We start from the raw sequence: 17526 nt of genomic DNA, 5'->3' as shown, positions 1-17526 counted from the left end.
AGGAAGAGGAGGAGGAGGAGGAGGAGGGGGAGGAGGAGGAGGAGGGGGATACATGGATTTGGTGGAATGTGAAGACCTGGGCAAAACTGTGAGGGATATAGCATCATTATCTGCTGTTGCTTTGGATTTGGGAGGGGTTTTGACAGTTTTAATTGGTGTTGTATGTTATGACTTGAAAAAGGAAAGTTCTAGAAAGACTTCTACAGTATGACTCCAGTTATGCATTCAAAATACAAAACAATATTGGGCTTTTATGGAGGCACATGCATAACAAAATTATAAGAATATGAATGGAAATATGTTTACAATGTTGAGAATAGTGGTTACATCTGGAGACTTGGGGGAGAAATTGGCTGCCAAGGGTACCCTGAGAGCTTCAACATGATGCACACATTTGAAAATAAAGGCCTTAGGCAAAAAAACTTGGTGAAATTTAACATTCACGAAATCTGTGTTGCTGAATTAACCTACGCATTGTCACATAGTTCTGAGGCTTTACAGTGACAGAACACTATATTTTTATGGAATGACTAAAAGACCTCTGAGGAAATGTGCAAAGGTCATGAGCATGTGATGCACAGAAGACACTAAAGCTGAGGCAAAGAAGCATCAAGAACGTTGACCATAAAAAGCGCACTAACACCCACAATGGCCAAGACACATGTGAAGGAGAGCTAAGGTGTCACTGTGGAGGATGGGCTGCCATCTTTAGGTGATTGACAGAATGCACCATTTCAGGAATGCCAGCCTGAGTTCTCTCTTCCCTCAAAGTTACCATTTCCTGAGATATGCTTTAAGGAGCTGTGCAAAACTCCAGGTAAAGCTGCGGACTATACAGAACTATATTGTCTCTTGTAACTGGGTAAATTGGCACTGAATTAACAGCCTAGAATACAGGTCTTTCTTCACAGCCACTGCCAAGAACAAATGCACACAGAGCGGTCAGCATTTCATCCCTGAAGAGCATCTGGGAGAGTTTTGCTGTGCATGTGGGCATCTTCATCTAAGAGGCTTGATGCCACAGGCTATGCCCTTCTCCACAGCAGTGATTCTCAAGTGTGTGAAACTGGGCACAAGCATACAGACACAGACACACACAGAGACACACACACCAACAGAGGGGGGAAGGCGGGATGGAGGAAGGGAAAGAGGGAAAGGAACAGAGGAAGGGAAGGAGGGAGAGAGAAAGAGGGGAAGCGAGGGGCAGAGAGGGAAAGAGGGAGGGAGAGAAAGAGAATAGACTAACTAGAAGAAATGAGAAAAGGTGGCAACATCTGGATATATTCTGCCTGTCCTAAATGGGCATCTAGGTGAATAGACCTAGGTGTATAGGACATCTTCCAGTCATAGGACAATACTTCCCAGCATTCACCATACATACACCATTGTGATGTAATTTAATACATATGCAAAGTTATAATTATATAAACACAGTAAATGTTATTTACCCATGCCTCTACCTATTAAAACTATTGTAAGGAGAGGGGCTTCCTTATAACTTAGAACAATCTCAATAAAGAATAATTAAAGATAAGTGTGCATGGGTCAGAGTGTGGAAACAAGGTGACCTCCAGAGATGTAAATAAGAAACACCTGGGAGATGGTAGCAGGGATGCTGAGGGAACTGGAGCCGGGGGAGGGGGGTGGAGGGGGTGGGGTGTCATGGAGACTCAGTGACTGACCCTCAGTCATTACAGATCTTCCTTCTATCATCATCATAGCAAGTAGTCAGAGCACTCATCTGAGATTTGGGAAGAAGAAAGACATGACACAATGAACAGTAATATACATCATTAATTCAAATAACTGAATTGCAACTATTAATTTTAGTACTTTAATTTTAGGTAATTTTGACATTAAGAAATTCATCCTGTGAACATACCCTCTATCCAGAGCAATGCAGATAGGAGACCCACTCTTCTTTCCTCTGAATCTCAAAATCCAACAGAATGCTATTCAAATCCTGAAACTCAAGGGCTTTAGGACAAGGGCCACAAGAGCCAGACCAGATTCTGCTGCAGCTCGCTCAGGGGCGTCTTGTGAGTAACTCTTCAGGAAGGTGCTCCATGACAGCAAATGGCTGGATGAGGGGACTTGAGAGAATTTTCAGATTGAGATTCTTTATATTCTTACTTATAATTTATTTTACTACTTCACAATAAATATTTCCCCATATTTCAGAGAAATCTGTAAGAAAACATGTAGCGTGTGCTAAATAAACTAGGATTTCCTGAGATCACGTCAACTAATTGCATTGTCTAGCTCCAGGTTAAGGAAGGGAGAGACTGTGAGCTTAGTTTTTCTCCAGACCACCCTCTGGCCACAGGATCAGGACAGGATGCTGTGGAGGACACTCTTCAGGTTTATTTGGGAGCGGGGGAGTTGGGGAGGCGAGGTTATCAAGTCAGAAACTGCTAAGAATGGATTGGATTTACTGCTACAGCTTTTCCCAGGAGGTCAGTGGTCTCAGCTTTCCTAATGCTGTGACCCCTTAATACAGCGCACACACATCTCACACATCTTAAACATACACACAGTGAGAATAAATGAGTTTCCTCATAAAAAGAAGTGCTAAAGATATTTAACAATATCTGGCATGACTTCAGATAGATCTCTCTGCTGTGTGAAAATTTCTTGTCTTAAAATATCAAGTATACTAACACAAGAGAAGCGTAAAAGAAGAAAAAGATAGATTTTATTTCCAACATATATTTCTGCTCTTATATCTACAACTTGTCAGTTTCTGTATCAACTTCGGATAAAATAATATGAACTATTTCCCTTATATAGGAACATTTCATTGTCCTTGAAATATAATTGGGTGATAAATTGGGTAGATATAGCACATAAATATTGAGTCCCATGTTTTCTAATATAATCATGTTTATAATCACAAATCATGAAAAATGAAAAACACACGTGCACAGTTTTGAATCTTACCCCAGATATTACCATACCTTACCAATAGAAGTGAATGGCAGATTGTGTCTTACTGGATGTTTGTGATGAGTGCTTGTATTGTGTAATAGTATTAGTATGATATACTCTTGAACACAATTGATCACAAGAGTCTTCAATTATATACTATTTGTTAAATCTCTTGATTTTTGTTTTCTTTAAAAATCAATGTAAATAGAAACACCATCATCTCCATTTGTCAATTTTTCTTCATAGTGTTTAGAAAGTAAACAAGGAAGGCACTGCTCATGTCACATTTTGTGTGGTAGTCTGAATGAGAATGAACCCCATAGGGGACATATTGGCATGCTTAGTCACCAGTTGATTAACTACAGTATGTCTCTGGAGGTTGGCTTTGAAGTTTCAAAAGCCCATGCCTTGGGGGCCGTGCCCCTGCTTCCTGCAAATTAAGACGTAAAGCTCTCAGAGTAAAGTGCTGGAAAAAAGTCTTCCAAGCAATTGGACCCAAGAAGCAAGCTGGAGTATCCATTCTAATATCTAGTAAAGTAGACTTTCAACCAAACTTAATCAAAAGAGACAGTGAAGGACACTTCAAACCCATCAAAGGTGACATCTGACAAGATGATACCTCTTTTCTCATCATCCAAGCTCCAAACACAAGAGGCTTGTGTTTTACCCACACTTGTAAAAGAAATATTGCTAAAGCTCAAATTACATATTGAGCCCCACCCATCAATAGTGGGAGACTTCAGTACCCCACTCTCACTAATTGCCATGTCATCCAGACAAAAACTAAACAGAGAAATGGACCTAACAGACATTGTATGTAGGGGTGTGAGTGTGTGTGTGTGTGTGTGTGTGTGTGTCTGTGTGTCTGTGTCTGTGTGTGTGTGTGTGTGTGTGTGTGTGTGTGTGCACTCTCCTTGTTTTTGCTGGTATTTCCTCTGTTTCCTTGGATGTAGTTATACTTCTAGGGATAGAGTTTTCCTTCTAGTATAGAAATAGCATAATTTAAAAAGTCATGCTTATTAAAATGATGTATATCAAATGGGAAAAAAAGGTAATATCACATGATCAGAGATTAAATTCAAACTGATGTATTGTGTCCTGGAAAAAACGAAGTGTAAAGCCCTTAGCTACCTGTCCAGCACCATGCCTGCCTGCTTCCTGCTACGGTGATAGCAGACTAACTCTCAGGAAATGTAAGCAAGTCTCTAGTTCAATGCTTTCTTCTGGTTGCTTTGGCCAGGTATCTTCAGGAGTGCATGACGGGTGGAAGAATCTGCTGCTTTCCCTGCTTGGCAGGTATTTCTCACGTAATCTGTTACCTGCCACTGTCCGGATTCACAAACATTTATGTTTTATATATTTAAATGTGCTATTCCTTCCAAAACATAATTTGAAGGATACCCTAAAAATGTTAAGAAGCAAACGGGATCTCAAAACCTGACTTGAACTAAGAAAGTATTTTTGAAGTTAGTATTTCTTTTTTAAAAAGCTTCCTTGACATAGCAACATTTCATAGAGTCCTTGAAATATAATTAGGTTACTAAAAAGTAGACGTAGCATAAAAGCTCATCTTTGAGGTTATATGTTTTCTATAAAGCATATATCCTACCGCTGACAAAATTTTTGTGTACATTCTAGTGTACTTTCAAAAGCCCATGCTGTTATTATGGTTCTAACCACATTGCATCATGTGTATTTTCCAAATTCCAAGGGTGACAGGAACAGGGAGGGTTATATATACCTGATATGTTTCTGCTGGAGGAAGAGTTAGAGGCAGAGATGAAAGAATGAGGCAGCCAGTTAATCATGAATGACGAAGATAGACTGGTGTACTCTGTTACAAGCCTATGGTGAGCTATTCATAGGTTCAGAACACGAACACATAACACAGTGTCACCAAGAACTCAAATTGTGGAGATTTCCCAGCCAAAGGCAGGAGCAGCCAAGTTCTTAGACCACTTTCTAAAATACGGCTGGTGAGCTAACGAGGCAACCACATTAATGGGCAGAGGTAGGTTGTTCCCTAGGGAAACGTCAGCATGCTATCCCGAAGCATCCAAGTGGAAAGGAGGGAAGGAGCGTTTCCATAGCGTCACGTTTAAAACATACCCTGGGTACGCGTCAGCAGACTCAAATTCCTCTTTTCTCTTTCTTCTTCTTTTCATAGCTCTACCTCCCTCATAGGAATAATGTTCTCAATTCACACAGATTATGTAAACCCTTGGGGCTTAACAAGGACAAGGAACTGCAGAATTGAAGGTAAAAATAATCAGTCATGGGAATCAAGCCAAAACCCTAAACTCTCTCCCTCTCCTTTGTCTCTTCCTATCTTATGTATTTTAATTTGCTTTGATTTGGTTTGAGACTCAAGTAGCTCAGGCTGCCCTGAGACTCATCGTTATTTATGATTTTCCACCTGCTGAGTATACACTACTGTAGGGGATCAAACCTAGGGCCTTGTGCATACCAGGAACGTACTCTGCCAGCTAAGCTACATCTTCAGTGCACAAATCTATGTCTTTAATCTACCATTGTACTAGCTGACATGATCTTCAAACGACACTTGTGTTCCTGTCTCTCGACTTCCCTCTGACTACTTCAATGCTCCCCTTACAATGAGAGGTTTAATATTATCTTATCTCTCAGAAATGCAGATGGAACATAAAGCTTACAGGATAAAAAGTAGGATTTAATTCCGATCCTAAAATTTAAAAGATAAGATTAAATTTGCCAAAAACTTTAAGTTTTGGCAAAACACCATTTATCACATGATCCAGTCATTCCATTTCAATATATCTACACTAGGAGTATAAAAAATATGTATCTTCACAAAGAACTATTCATAGATGTTTATATTAGCATAACCATAATAGCAAAACATGGAAATAATCTAAATGCTCATCAGTTGATGAAATGACAATTAGAAGTGGAATATTCAGGAAGAGTAAGAGGAGTCTGGGATGAGGAAAGGCTTGAAGGAGGAGTAATGTCATTTTATACTAATCAAACAGATTAAAACAAAATGAAAATAAAAATAAGGGTACATATATTGCTCACCAAAAATGTTGATAATGATTAATCAGATCATAGAAATAGACTCTTAATTTCTTTTAAGTTAAAGGAGAAAGAGAAAGTAAAATGTGGCCACAAACATGATGATAACTGGATGAAACCAGGTATACACTAAGCTTGTGTGATTTCATTTATAGGAAAGGTATATGGACAGAAACTTGACTGGTTCCTACTGCCCTGAGGCTGAAGACAAAGAGGGACTGCTAAAGGTGACAACACTCTGAATCAATGGAAATGTTCCGAAACTCAACTAAAGTGTACAACTAGGGTCATACAATTCTGTAAATGTACCAAAAACTACTCAGTTGTACACTTCATGGTCTGTTGAACTCAACTGTTGAACTTCGTGGTATGTAATTCCTAACTCCAGTAAAGGATGGTAAGTAGAAAACATTCATAGCATCATTTCCAATTTGTTGTTTTACATAGCGATTGCTCCAGACGGAGTCAGCCTGGCATCTATGACTGCATCTTACTAATGAGAAATAATTAGACCAGATTGGAAAAGTGGTCTATGGAGGGCACTTGATCTTAAGATTATCAGTTTAATAATTTTAAAACGCTACTACATAAGACCACTTATTTCAACCTCATGAAATTACAATTGACAATCTATTCAGATGAGGAATTATCTTTAAGTAGATAGATTGGGCACTAGCTAATTTAATTTTTAGAAGGCAGTTATTTCTACAACAAATTACTCAAACATTATGCCAAGCTGTCTCTGTGTCCACATGATTTTTTAGTAGAGTACTCAGGCTTCCTATTTTGATATGACACGATTTGGAAGTTCTGCATTCTTTGTAAGGATAGAAGGGAAGCCAGATATGCTTATAATTAAGTATGTTCCTCTGTCAGTAGCTAATTGAACCTCTGACTTGAGGGAACTAAAATAACTTCTAGAAATGTGGTGTTTCTATAACTAAAAGTATTATATTTTACTTGCTATTAATCTATCCCATCAAACCCAATTTATAATGGTGATAGATCAAATGTACCATTTTATTAGCCGATGGAATTATCTGCCTTGTCACTCTTCCTAACATATTCATTGCTTCTGCTGGGAATTCTAGTGATTTTAATATGACTATTGACATCAAGTTCAGAATATGAGTGAATACATAAGATCTGGCAGTCTATCTCTTGTTTGAAACACTTTATCATTTAAGTCCTAGTGAGTTCCCTTGAACTTATTTACACCGCTCTGACATTCCAGCTGAGATAGCTTCCCACATGGATTTTGTAATTTTCTCTTCACTTGTGATTTAAAAATATGGAGCAGCAATGGATCCAGTCTTTATTTAGTTGTATCTTAACTTGGTGGTAGGTTTTCCCTGTCAGTCTGAAGGTGTGCTCCATATTTTATCTCTCATGAGTTTTACTTTTTAATGACTAGAGAAAAGCTAGCATAAGCCATCTGCCTTATTACCAGTTAAATTTTTATTGTGGTTTAAAATAATCTAGTTTACCTTATTTTTAAGATATTTTATAAAATGCAAATTGCATTTTAGCTTGTGCCTTTTTTCTTTTGTTTTCTTTCCTTTTTTTTTTTTAACCTGGAAAATAGAAAATAGAAAGATATGCATACTGGCACTAAAATCCTCCACTAATTCAAATTAATAGCTTGGTGACATGTGAGTAGGTTCCTGGGAGGCTGTTAGAAGGCATACAATGAGTGTATCAACAGTTATTATAATTTTTGTAAAAAGGAAATTATAGAAAAGAGTGAACTCAAGGGTTTCAGAATTTTCTTTTTAAATTTGGTGGATGTAAAATGCTCATTAAAGATCTTGAGTTCCGTGGTTTCTCAGAGCCACTAGAATGGCTGTCCTCAGATTTCAGCTTGCATAAAACACCCCTAAATACTACAGTCTATTGCTGTACCAATGGTTACCCTCTAGAACTTGAAGGCAAGAGCTTATGCTGAAGATAACACACACATAAATCATAAACCAAGGAGAAATCGAGCTCATATTGACCTAGAAGCTCCATCCTTACTGGCTTGCTCTCATAGTGCTGGAAGATTCTATCCACGGTACAAGAGCAGGCATGTAGTCATCAATCATACTGCCATGAACTCTGAAAGCTGCAATCATAACTGCCCTGACAACCCAGTGGCCCAGTAGTACAAGGAAGTAACCAGGCACTTTCTGATGGTATGTGATGTTCCCTCCCCAATATGAAACCCATGCCTGCCACCGTTATCAGGGCCACAAACTTGTGGCAAGGCATGTAAATGGGCCCTAGCGGAGAATATACCACTGATATTCTACTAAACGAACATAGTATTAAACTAACTCCTAATGACTTATTGTGATACCCATAGATTAATGCCTCTCTCAACCTTCATCTGAGAGCAACCTTCATCAAAGGATCTTGTGTTTGCAGTTGATAATGATTAACACAGGCACCGACAACAGGTAAGAATGCAGAAATTTTAAGGACTGTCGGGAGCTCAGCCCTAAATGGAGCACCTGTATCATATCCTCTCCTTGCTGGGCTCAGAAACCATTGGAAAAGACAGATGGAAAGCACCAGAGGGAGCAGATGACTATAGGGAAAGAGTGTTCTTCAGTCGCTGTTTTAGTCAGGGTTTCTATTCCTACACAAAACATCAAGACCAAGAAGCAAGTTGGGGAGGAAAGGGTTTATTCAGCTTATACTTCCACATTGCTGTTCCTCACCAAAGTCAGGACTGTAACTCATGCAGGTTAGAAAGCAGGAGCTGATGCAGAGGCCATGGAGGGATGTTACTTACTGGCTTGCTTCCCTTGGCTTATTCAGTGTGCTTTCTTATGGAACCCAAGACTACCAGCCCAGGGATGGCACCACCCACAATGCACCCTCCCACCCTTGATCACTAATTGAGAAAATTCCTTACAGCTGGATCTCATGGACGCATATCCTCAAGGGAGGCTCCAGCTTGTGTCAAGTTGGCACACAAAACCAGCCAGTGCTGTCACAGCAGGACAGCTGCACAAATGAACTCACGGCAGTTGTGACAGCATGCCTGTGTCCTGAACAATCTTAAGCCAGACAAGAATCCCACAGTGAAAGAGGAGGTGGGGATGAAGTTCTACTTCTAGATGAAGAGCTACTAGCAACTGATACCTTATGGGAGAATGAGAGTCCACTTATTTTAACATGTGATTCCTGGTGGGCTGACTAAGGTCCAGTGCATGGCCACACATCCATGAATATGTGGACAACACAGATTGAACTCTGTGGGTTGACAAAGTAGAAAGAAGACAAACTGGAAGAGCAGTGAACTGGGGGTGGCCCTGGGAGGAATTGGGGGAAGAGGTAAATATAAAAAACACACTGTACGAAGTTCTTAAGGAACTAATCAAAAAAAGGGAGGAAAAAAAGAATTGCATTCTAGTTTTCAAATACAGTCTTTATGCTTGAGGTTCAGTATGGATCTCTCTCTCCCTCTCTCCCTCTCTCCCTCTCTCCCTCTCTCCCTCTCTCCCTCTCTCTCTGTCTCCGTCTCTCTCTGTCTCCGTCTCTCTCTGTCTCCGTCTCTCTCTCTCTCTCTCTCTCTCTCTCTCTCTCTCTCTCTCTCTCTCTCTCTCTGTGTGTGTGTGTGTGTGTGTGTGTAAAGTTCTCCCAATGACCCAGGTCCTTCCAGTCACCCACAGAGAACCTCAGAAGAGCTGTCCACCTCTTTTATACCAAGCTCCACTCTGAAGGAACCTGCTTTTTGGACCTGGCTTTCTGCCTTTCAAGTCTCATGTCATTACCTAACCGGTAAAGGGGTGTGTGTGTGTGTGTGTGTGTGTGTGTGTGTGTGTGTGTGTCAAGTCTAACACATGCTGGGGGCCCTCGAAGTCTCTGAGTTACTCCCATACTGAGGCAGAAATAGTAAGGAAATAAACTTTGTTTTACCTGTCAGCAAGTTCTCAGTAGCCAGATCAGGGATCCCTCCTCTTCAAGCTGGGACAGAAAGGTGAACCACCTCCTGGAGGGGGTCCCTCCTGCCAAGGGATGGGCACCTCCTCATGCGAGCCTGCTGCCCCAGCTGCCCTGCGGATGCTTACCTGCCTCCTTGACTTCCCTCCCTTCCCATCTTCCTGGCTATTGTGAGACAGGGAATGCCAAGGAAGAACACCAGTGTCTGGACCCTATCCAGATAACAGTTTTAGACTCCTCTACACCCTGATGACCTGCATTAGGGCAAAGAAATTGCAAGATGTTTTTTTTTTTTTTTTTTTTTAGGGTCAGAGTTTAAAAAAAAAAAACCCAAAGCATCCTTCCCTAGAAATTTTTGTGACTTGTTTGCACTTGTGCCTGTTTTAAATTAAATGTTCGAAGAAAAAAAAAAGTTTTAGTTTTAGTGAGAACTCAACATCTTTATCTCACCAACTCCTTACTTACCCTTTCTCCAGGATTCTAATGTCGATGTCTATGCACTACATGTTAACATATAAGGCACGGAGATATCCAAGAAATCTGGTTAAAGGCATGATGATGTAGGACTGCTATATAAAAGGTTACATCTTTAGTTATGCCAGATTGAGGCAATGGAGCTAAAAAGGAATCTGGGGCAGTATGACTTTATTTCAGCCCTCTTAATATGACTTTAATGATTCATATTCTCTCTCCTCTCTCTCTCTCTCTGTCTCTCTGTCTCTCTGTCTCTCTCTTTCTCTGTCTCTCTCTTTCTCTCTCTCTCTCTCTCTCTCTCTCTCTCTCTCTCTCTCTCTCTCTCTCTCTCTCTCTCTCTCTCTCTCTCTCTCTCTCCCTCTCCCTCTCTCCCCCTCTCTCTCCTCTCTTAGCCTAGGTTCAGCACCATTTTTCACAGCATATGAGTTAAGTATGAAGAGTTGATTTAGTATAGACATTTGCACACTAACTGTGATATGAAATCAAGTCCCTCTTCCTGGACAAATGAGTACTCAACTATTCAATCCCCAGGGGCTTTCCAACACTGACACGTGGTCACTCTATAAAAGTGTCTATGTAGCTCGGATTGGCTAAGCTCCCACTTTGTCACTTCTCTCAGTCCAGGATTTGGCATCAGACTAAAGATGAGAAGGACATAGCAATGTGCTAATTGGAGCTGCACACTGAACTCTGCATTAAATTGTGTTCTTCATTTCTCGAGGGAACCTGAAAGCCTCCCCAGATTATAAACCTAAAGGGATTGCTATTCATCTCATCATTTGTAAACACAAATGAATTACTTCCCTAAATTAACCAACTTCCCAACAGGAAGACCCCTTTTCCTATCACTTATTTATTGAACTAGAAACACCATAAACTATCTGGAGTGTTATAATTACTATTAAATGAAAAAATCCCCTCTAAATGCACTGTTTAATATTGCTTTACAAGTAATTTAAGACTTCTATAGAATTTTTAAAACATGCTTGTGGGACTGGAGAGATGGTTCAGCATTTACAATCATAAGTATATTTTGCAGAGGTCCTGAGTTCACATCCCAGCACCTTCACAGTGGCTCATAACTGTCCACATTTCCAGTTCCAGAGATGTAGGCAACCTCTTCTGACTTCCCAGGGCACCCGGCATACATGTGGTGCACAGGCATATACATAAACACCCGTACACGTAAAATAAAATAAAATACGATCTTTAATTTGCTGTTTATGATTCAGTTAGTAAACCTTAAGAAAGTAAATATTAGATAAGTAAATGTAAATTTCCTTTTGAATATCTGACCCATGATGGAATTGTCTCAAGTCTAAGACACAGATCTATATATAAGCAAGGAACTCATGGTGATCAGTATAGATTCCTGTAGTCTTCCATGCAGCAGCAATTATTGTACTTTCTGCCTTTTGTAATGTAAGGGACCCCTGATGAAGGTTTAAAGAATTCCAAGTACTGCACAATAGGATTACTTACCAATCCTTTGCACATATGACCTCCCAACCGTAAAATTATGTATGCTGCAACTTCATAACTGTAATTTTGATACTTTTATGAATCATCATGTAAAGATCTGATATGAAGGAAGGCTTTAGATGACCCCTGTGAAAGGGTTGTTGAAAGAGTTGTTAGACACATGCAAAGGGGTCTTGCCCCCACAGGTTGAGAACCCCTGTCTTAAGCAACAGTGAGACATTTTATCTTGCAGGAAAGCAGAAGAAGTTCAAGAGGTAAACAACTTGAGTGGCTTCAGGAAGTTCCTGAAACTGAACACACTCACTAGGCTTCTCCCTCGCAAGTATGTAGAAACAACACCCACTGCTGAGACACTTTCAGAGAAGCTAAACTGTCTGGAAGCTGAGAACAGGCCAGGCTCAGACCAACTGCACTGCAGGGAAGAATAGTCTCTGACTCAGTGAGCTGCTTACAAACTGGGCAGTGTGTTCCAGGCTCCCAGCTTTTGTGAGCTGGCATCCATTCTGGTTGTGGGCTTCTGTACTGCAGCTGGCTTTGAGTTATATAAGTAACCTCTCACCCATATCCAAAAAAATCTCATTGGTTCCAAAAGCTAGACTTTAGTGGTATCCCTGCTTCGGTCTGATTTCAGTTTCCTTTCTGGGGTAAGGAGACATTTGTTCACCTCTCCCCAGGAAGATAGTCACACAACATTTTGTAGCCTGTTTGCTCTCTACTGGTCATTCATTCTCCTTCCATCATCCCTGCCCTGACATCTCCTCTCACGATGGCCCCTGATAGGATGACTTGTCCAAAGTAGTGGTCCCCAAATATTAACCTGTTCAAAATTTATCACAGCATGGAATTCCTGATTACAGGAAAAGTGAACATGAAAAAGAAAAAAGGTTACTTATAGTAAGTTCCATTCTCTGTATCAGATGACTACTACAAAATGACTACTTCCATTAAAAACTCTTCCTTGATGCCTAGCGTTGCAGAGGCTTGAAGTGCTAGGGTTGGGAAATACCCAGGAGGCCCCCACCCACTCAGAAGAAAAGGGGAAGGGAGGGAGAGGATTATGGGAGAGGGTGACTGGGAGGGAGGCAGGCTGTAAAAACAGTAATACTATGATGCCCATTTCAGGCTAACATAATTGTTGTACTGTTTTGAAGAACTTCTTACTTTTATCTATTTTAGATTTTAAAGACTATGATGTAATATGCTATATTCACTATATTATTATTATTATTATTATTATTATTATTATTATTATTATTTATTCAATGGTATGGGTTTTTGTTGCTTTGTTTGTTGATGCCTATTAAAGAACCAATCCTCTCGAAATGTGTTGGAAGTGAAAACAAAGCAGCCAATCCCAGCACTCAGTGCATCAAGCAGGACCATCACACCTCCTCCTTAGTCAGTCAGAGCAGGACCATCACACTTCCAGTGATTAGCAGGTAAGAATGAGCACTCCCTGCGAAACACCAATGCTGCCTCCTCTTCTTCTGCTTCTCTACCTATAGAGCGCTTTAGGTACAGGATTCCTTGAACAGAGGTCTGACTGATCCGTGCTACGGTATTGGGTGGTCCAGCTAATCTAATAAATAGGTAAGGGAAGGTTCTCATTCCAAACTAGGCTCTCAGGGGAGGAGAAAACTTAACAGTTCATCTGTAAATGAGTTTCTAGATACACAAGTCTAATGTGAGCACTTATAAGGGGAAATGGATAGTCAGGAAGACGGGATATTTTGATGAGGTAGCATTTAGCTCTCTATCCAAAATAACCAGTCGTGAGTATTTTCATAATCCAGATTGGATTTGGATCTGGTTCATAAACACCCAATTTCATAAATTTCTTACAGCACTGGGCAACTGATAATACTTTTTCCTTTTATCCTAGTTTTTAAATCCTGTAAACTATGTAAGAATCGAGAAGGTAATTCTGGCCTATGGTTGAGTAGTAGCTAACGGTTCAAGCTTGTTATGGAGCTGGGAACACCTGAACACCTGGTGAGTTTGCCTGTCTCTAAGCAGCTCACAGGAAGAATGCCTCCTGGAGAACAATGCTTGTTACAAACTGAAGGCTGCCCGAGTGAAGATAACCCACCTTCTGCATGATGGGTTGTCTCCCATAAGTGCCACAGGACGAGCAGTAATGTAGTCTAAACCCCTCAAGTTAGCCAGGCAAGGCCCATACTCAAGTAGATGACACTTTGGAGGTCTAATCTCAATGGCTGTTTCAAGCTCTTCTATTTATAGATACAAAGGTTTGTTTTGTTCATTTCCTCTCCAGGCTCTGCCAATACTTTTCCTCAGTCTCTTCCTGAAGTACTCCCTGGCCATTAGGTGGCTGAAGAATATCTCCCCATTCTTAGGATCCCAGTTAAATTTCTGGACATTGGAAAGCTGGCTCCAACTTCCTTACTGAGCTTTTACCTTGGGCAAGGAATTTGAAACCCTGTTGTGACTTTTGACTCCTTATGTCATCTCCATTTGAATGCAACACCTCTGAAGGCAGGTTATTCTAGCCCTTAACACAGAACGAGAGTACATTTAATATCCAGAAAGCTGACCATTCAGATCTTAATTCAATCATTTAAGAATTTCATCCCCCACATAAGAGAGGTAAGGATCTTGTAATCCGGGAGGAAGCCAATGGTAGAGAGTCAAGATCACAAATTATCCTCCTCCCCAATCCAGGAGCTCATGAGGGAGGGGGGGCAGCATAGCAGTTGGAGTAACAAACCTACCCTTGGTTATTTGCCTACATTTTTACTCAAAGTCTGACTGCTATACTGTATTGCTGGCAACATCAGCTCTTTTCAATAACAAAGACTTCCCAGTTCAGAGTATATACTTGTGTGGCTAGTAGGAAAAGTGAGCAAAATTCCAACATGATAAACAGGGAGGAATTTCAAACTCCTATTCAGCCCATGAAAAACCTACTCATGGTTCTGACTTTGCTCCCGTAAGTATGGTGAGAGGGCATAGCTCATTTGGAAAATCTGACCCACAGCCCAAGTCTCAATACAGTGAAATGCTTTGTCCCCTACTGCTCTTACCACACTGGGAACACTCTATATGTAATTATTTAATCCCCAGCCGAAGGCTAGCAGACAATGAAACCCCCACAAAATATTTACCCTGCTGAGGTGTTCAAGTATCAGTTCCACAGAAAACATTTTCAAAGCCTTTCATGTCATTTTTCCAAGCCACCTTCTCAGTCATGCCTAAAATGCCCATATTTGAATGTTCCCCGTCTGGTAAAATATAGCCTGTCCAACAGTTCACAACATTCAATGGTGAGACCTTCGGAGACAGAGGTAAAAGTTTCCAGCCTTGTTTTGTTTATTCTCTCTCTCTCTCTCTCTCTCTCTCTCTCTCTCTCTCTCTCTCTCTCTCTCTCTCTCTCTCTCTCTCTCTCTCTTTCTCTCCTCCCTCCTTCCCTCCCTTTCTTCCTCTCTCCCTCCCTCCCTCCCCCCCACACACACTCCATGGCTTTGGGTGGTTTTGACTGTCATTCGTTGCTGTTGGGATTTTCATCCATGGCATCTGGTTGCTTTGAAACTTGTTCCTACAGCCATCAACAGCTCCCTCGGAAGAGCAACAAGGGAGCCACAACTCACAGGATGATTTTCAAGATGAGTTCTGCCTTATACTAATATTAAAGGGGTTATTATGGTGAAAAATCAAGATAAGTACAGTTACTGCCACTGAACTGAACATACAAGATGCATTAAAACGGTAAATTTTTTCATCAATATGTTTATATCCACCACCACCACCACCCCACACACACAGTAAAGGCTGAATTAGGAATCCAATGAGGTCAAGATAAGGAGAAAGGTCAAATGGTAGACGTGGGTAGAGAGAGTGGCTTTGACTTTCCCAACAGGGACTTAAAGAAAATATTCCATCTTGATACTTTCCAACATGGAGTCTAGAGAGGAAAGGGGAATATTGTCAAATAGCTTGAAGGGAAAAAAAGGGGGCAGAGGGAGTTGTTAAACCAAAGCCCTCTGCTGGTGGGATTGCAGAATTGCCCTGTGGCCAATGGTCAGCAGTTTTAGATTGATCGATCACCTTTGCACTGGGCTTGTCTAGAATGTGTTCTGAATATGTATAGATTCCAAACACCAGTCAGAATATAATTCTCAGAGAACGGTTCTGACCATTTTGCAGTAGAACATTAAAAACAAACAAACAACAACATCAAACCTGTAAAACGAGAGATGATGAACTGAGAGTGGGGGGCAAGTATAGAAAGGATTCAACATGGAGCGGATCCATTGACTTCAAACTGCTCAAAGACATCATATGGTGAGCCTGCTTTAGAAACTCAAGAGATCCGACAGAAGCTGAACCACTGGCAAGAAATAGAAAGGCGAAAGGCCAAAAAAGTTTACAGTTTGCTTGAAAACTCCTTCTATGCAGTAAGACTTTTGTCTAGTTCACTGGACTGCCCTGGAGGTGAGGTGTTTCTTTAGTAGTTTCTTTAGTGGTAAGGTGTCAAAGTTCAGAGAAATACTAGAAAGAATGGAGGAGGAAGTGCATGCAAATCAGCCCAATGCGTTAAATACAGGATGGAAGGGAGAGCTGGGGAAGCAGGATGCTTACCAGGCCACCTCCACAGGTGCTGAAAGAAGCCAGAGAGTCAGGATGGCGCAGCACTGTCCCGGTGTAAAAGCAGGAGGCGTCTGGCGGCACGGGAGGGCGTGGGTCAGCCGTTGCCCCGGTGGGGTCGGGACCTGGTTTGGGCCACTGCTCCACTGCGAAGCGCTGCGCCAGGAAGCGGCCATCTCTCCGGAGCAGCAGGTACAGGTCCCGGGAGAGGGCCGGGATCCTCAACAGCACCTCCTCCGTGTTGGGTTCCTCTTGCTGGGCAGGGGGCGGGGACGAGGACAGCTGCGGGGGCAGCGGAGGCTGCCACGAGGCCGGGGCTCCAGAGGACAGGGCGGTATCTCCGCTGGATCCCCGAGGCTGCTCCTGAGATTCGAGTTCCTCTTCGTCCTCAGCACCTGGCTGCAGAGGAGACGCGAACCAGGGCTCAGATTGGCCTCCGGCGGCTTCTTCCAGGGGTGCCCTGGCCACCGAGCGCACCTCACGCGAGCTGCCTGAAGCCTGCCCCCGGCCGCCGCCCCCAGCGCTGCGCCCGGATCCCGGCTCTGCGCTGCCCCCGCTGAGGCCCGTGGCGTTCAGCGACTCCCGGCGCCAGAGTGCAGGAAACACGACTTCCCATTCCTCGAGGTCCGGGGTGAGCTGCAGCCCTGAGGATGAAGCAGATAGGTGCGGGGTTTAAAGTGCCACTCAAGCAAGCAACCAGGCACAAGGTCCATACAGACAGCAGGCGCTTGCACGAAAGCGAGACCACCCGTCTAGCTCCTGAAACTCCTGCAAGCCAAGAAGTCTTACAGACCTTGGCATTTTCAAAATAAAAGCGTGTAGTGATGATAGTTTAGCATACACTAACTGAAACCGGTGAGAACTCCGGCATAATCTCAAAAGTAACACATGGCACGCCTCCCAGTTTTCCTTCCAGGTACTGTAAACACAGCTTTGAAACATTTACTTGCGGTGAGGGGGGTGGTGGTGGATCTTTTCACAGATGCTAAAAGAAGGCCAAGAGAAGTGAGCTTCGCTCAATGATCCTGACCTGTTCATTCCCCCCCCCCCCCC

At 42.0% G+C, this 17526-nt stretch overlaps 1 protein-coding gene and 1 long non-coding RNA gene across 11 annotated transcripts in view; one reads left to right on the top strand and one right to left on the bottom strand.

Annotated features, from left to right (window-relative positions):
• The window catches only part of LOC116087199, a 25296-nt gene extending 7993 nt beyond the window's left edge, over window positions 1-17303 (top strand). Inside the window, exons 2-11 of one of the 9 annotated variants that reach the window (XR_004117312.1) lie at window positions 4169-4224; window positions 5096-5187; window positions 6138-6379; window positions 8327-8420; window positions 8884-9062; window positions 12101-12190; window positions 13175-13307; window positions 15431-15594; window positions 16484-16665; window positions 16866-17303. This is a non-coding gene — a long non-coding RNA (uncharacterized LOC116087199). Of the gene's footprint in view, window positions 1-4168; window positions 4225-5095; window positions 5188-6137; window positions 6380-8326; window positions 8421-8883; window positions 9063-12100; window positions 12191-13174; window positions 13308-14143; window positions 14419-15430; window positions 15595-16483; window positions 16666-16865 lie in introns of those variants that run through there. The other 8 variants (XR_004117305.1, XR_004117304.1, XR_004117311.1 and 5 more) reach the window with 8 other exon arrangements.
• Window positions 1-17526, bottom strand: part of Adamts19 (ADAM metallopeptidase with thrombospondin type 1 motif 19) — a 187349-nt gene that overhangs the window by 168862 nt on the left and 961 nt on the right. For both annotated transcript variants that reach the window (XM_031365741.1, XM_031365742.1), the window contains exon 2: window positions 16468-17117. In XM_031365741.1, the coding sequence (XP_031221601.1) occupies window positions 16468-17117 (650 nt within the window). The remainder of the gene's footprint in view (window positions 1-16467; window positions 17118-17526) is intronic.

The sequence above is a fragment of the Mastomys coucha genome, unplaced genomic scaffold (genome assembly GCF_008632895.1).
Source record: "Mastomys coucha isolate ucsf_1 unplaced genomic scaffold, UCSF_Mcou_1 pScaffold13, whole genome shotgun sequence".
In the NCBI taxonomy this organism is placed as follows: domain Eukaryota; kingdom Metazoa; phylum Chordata; class Mammalia; order Rodentia; family Muridae; genus Mastomys; species Mastomys coucha.
Note: the sequence above shows the minus strand (reverse complement) of the source record. Positions and strands in the feature narration are given on the sequence as shown.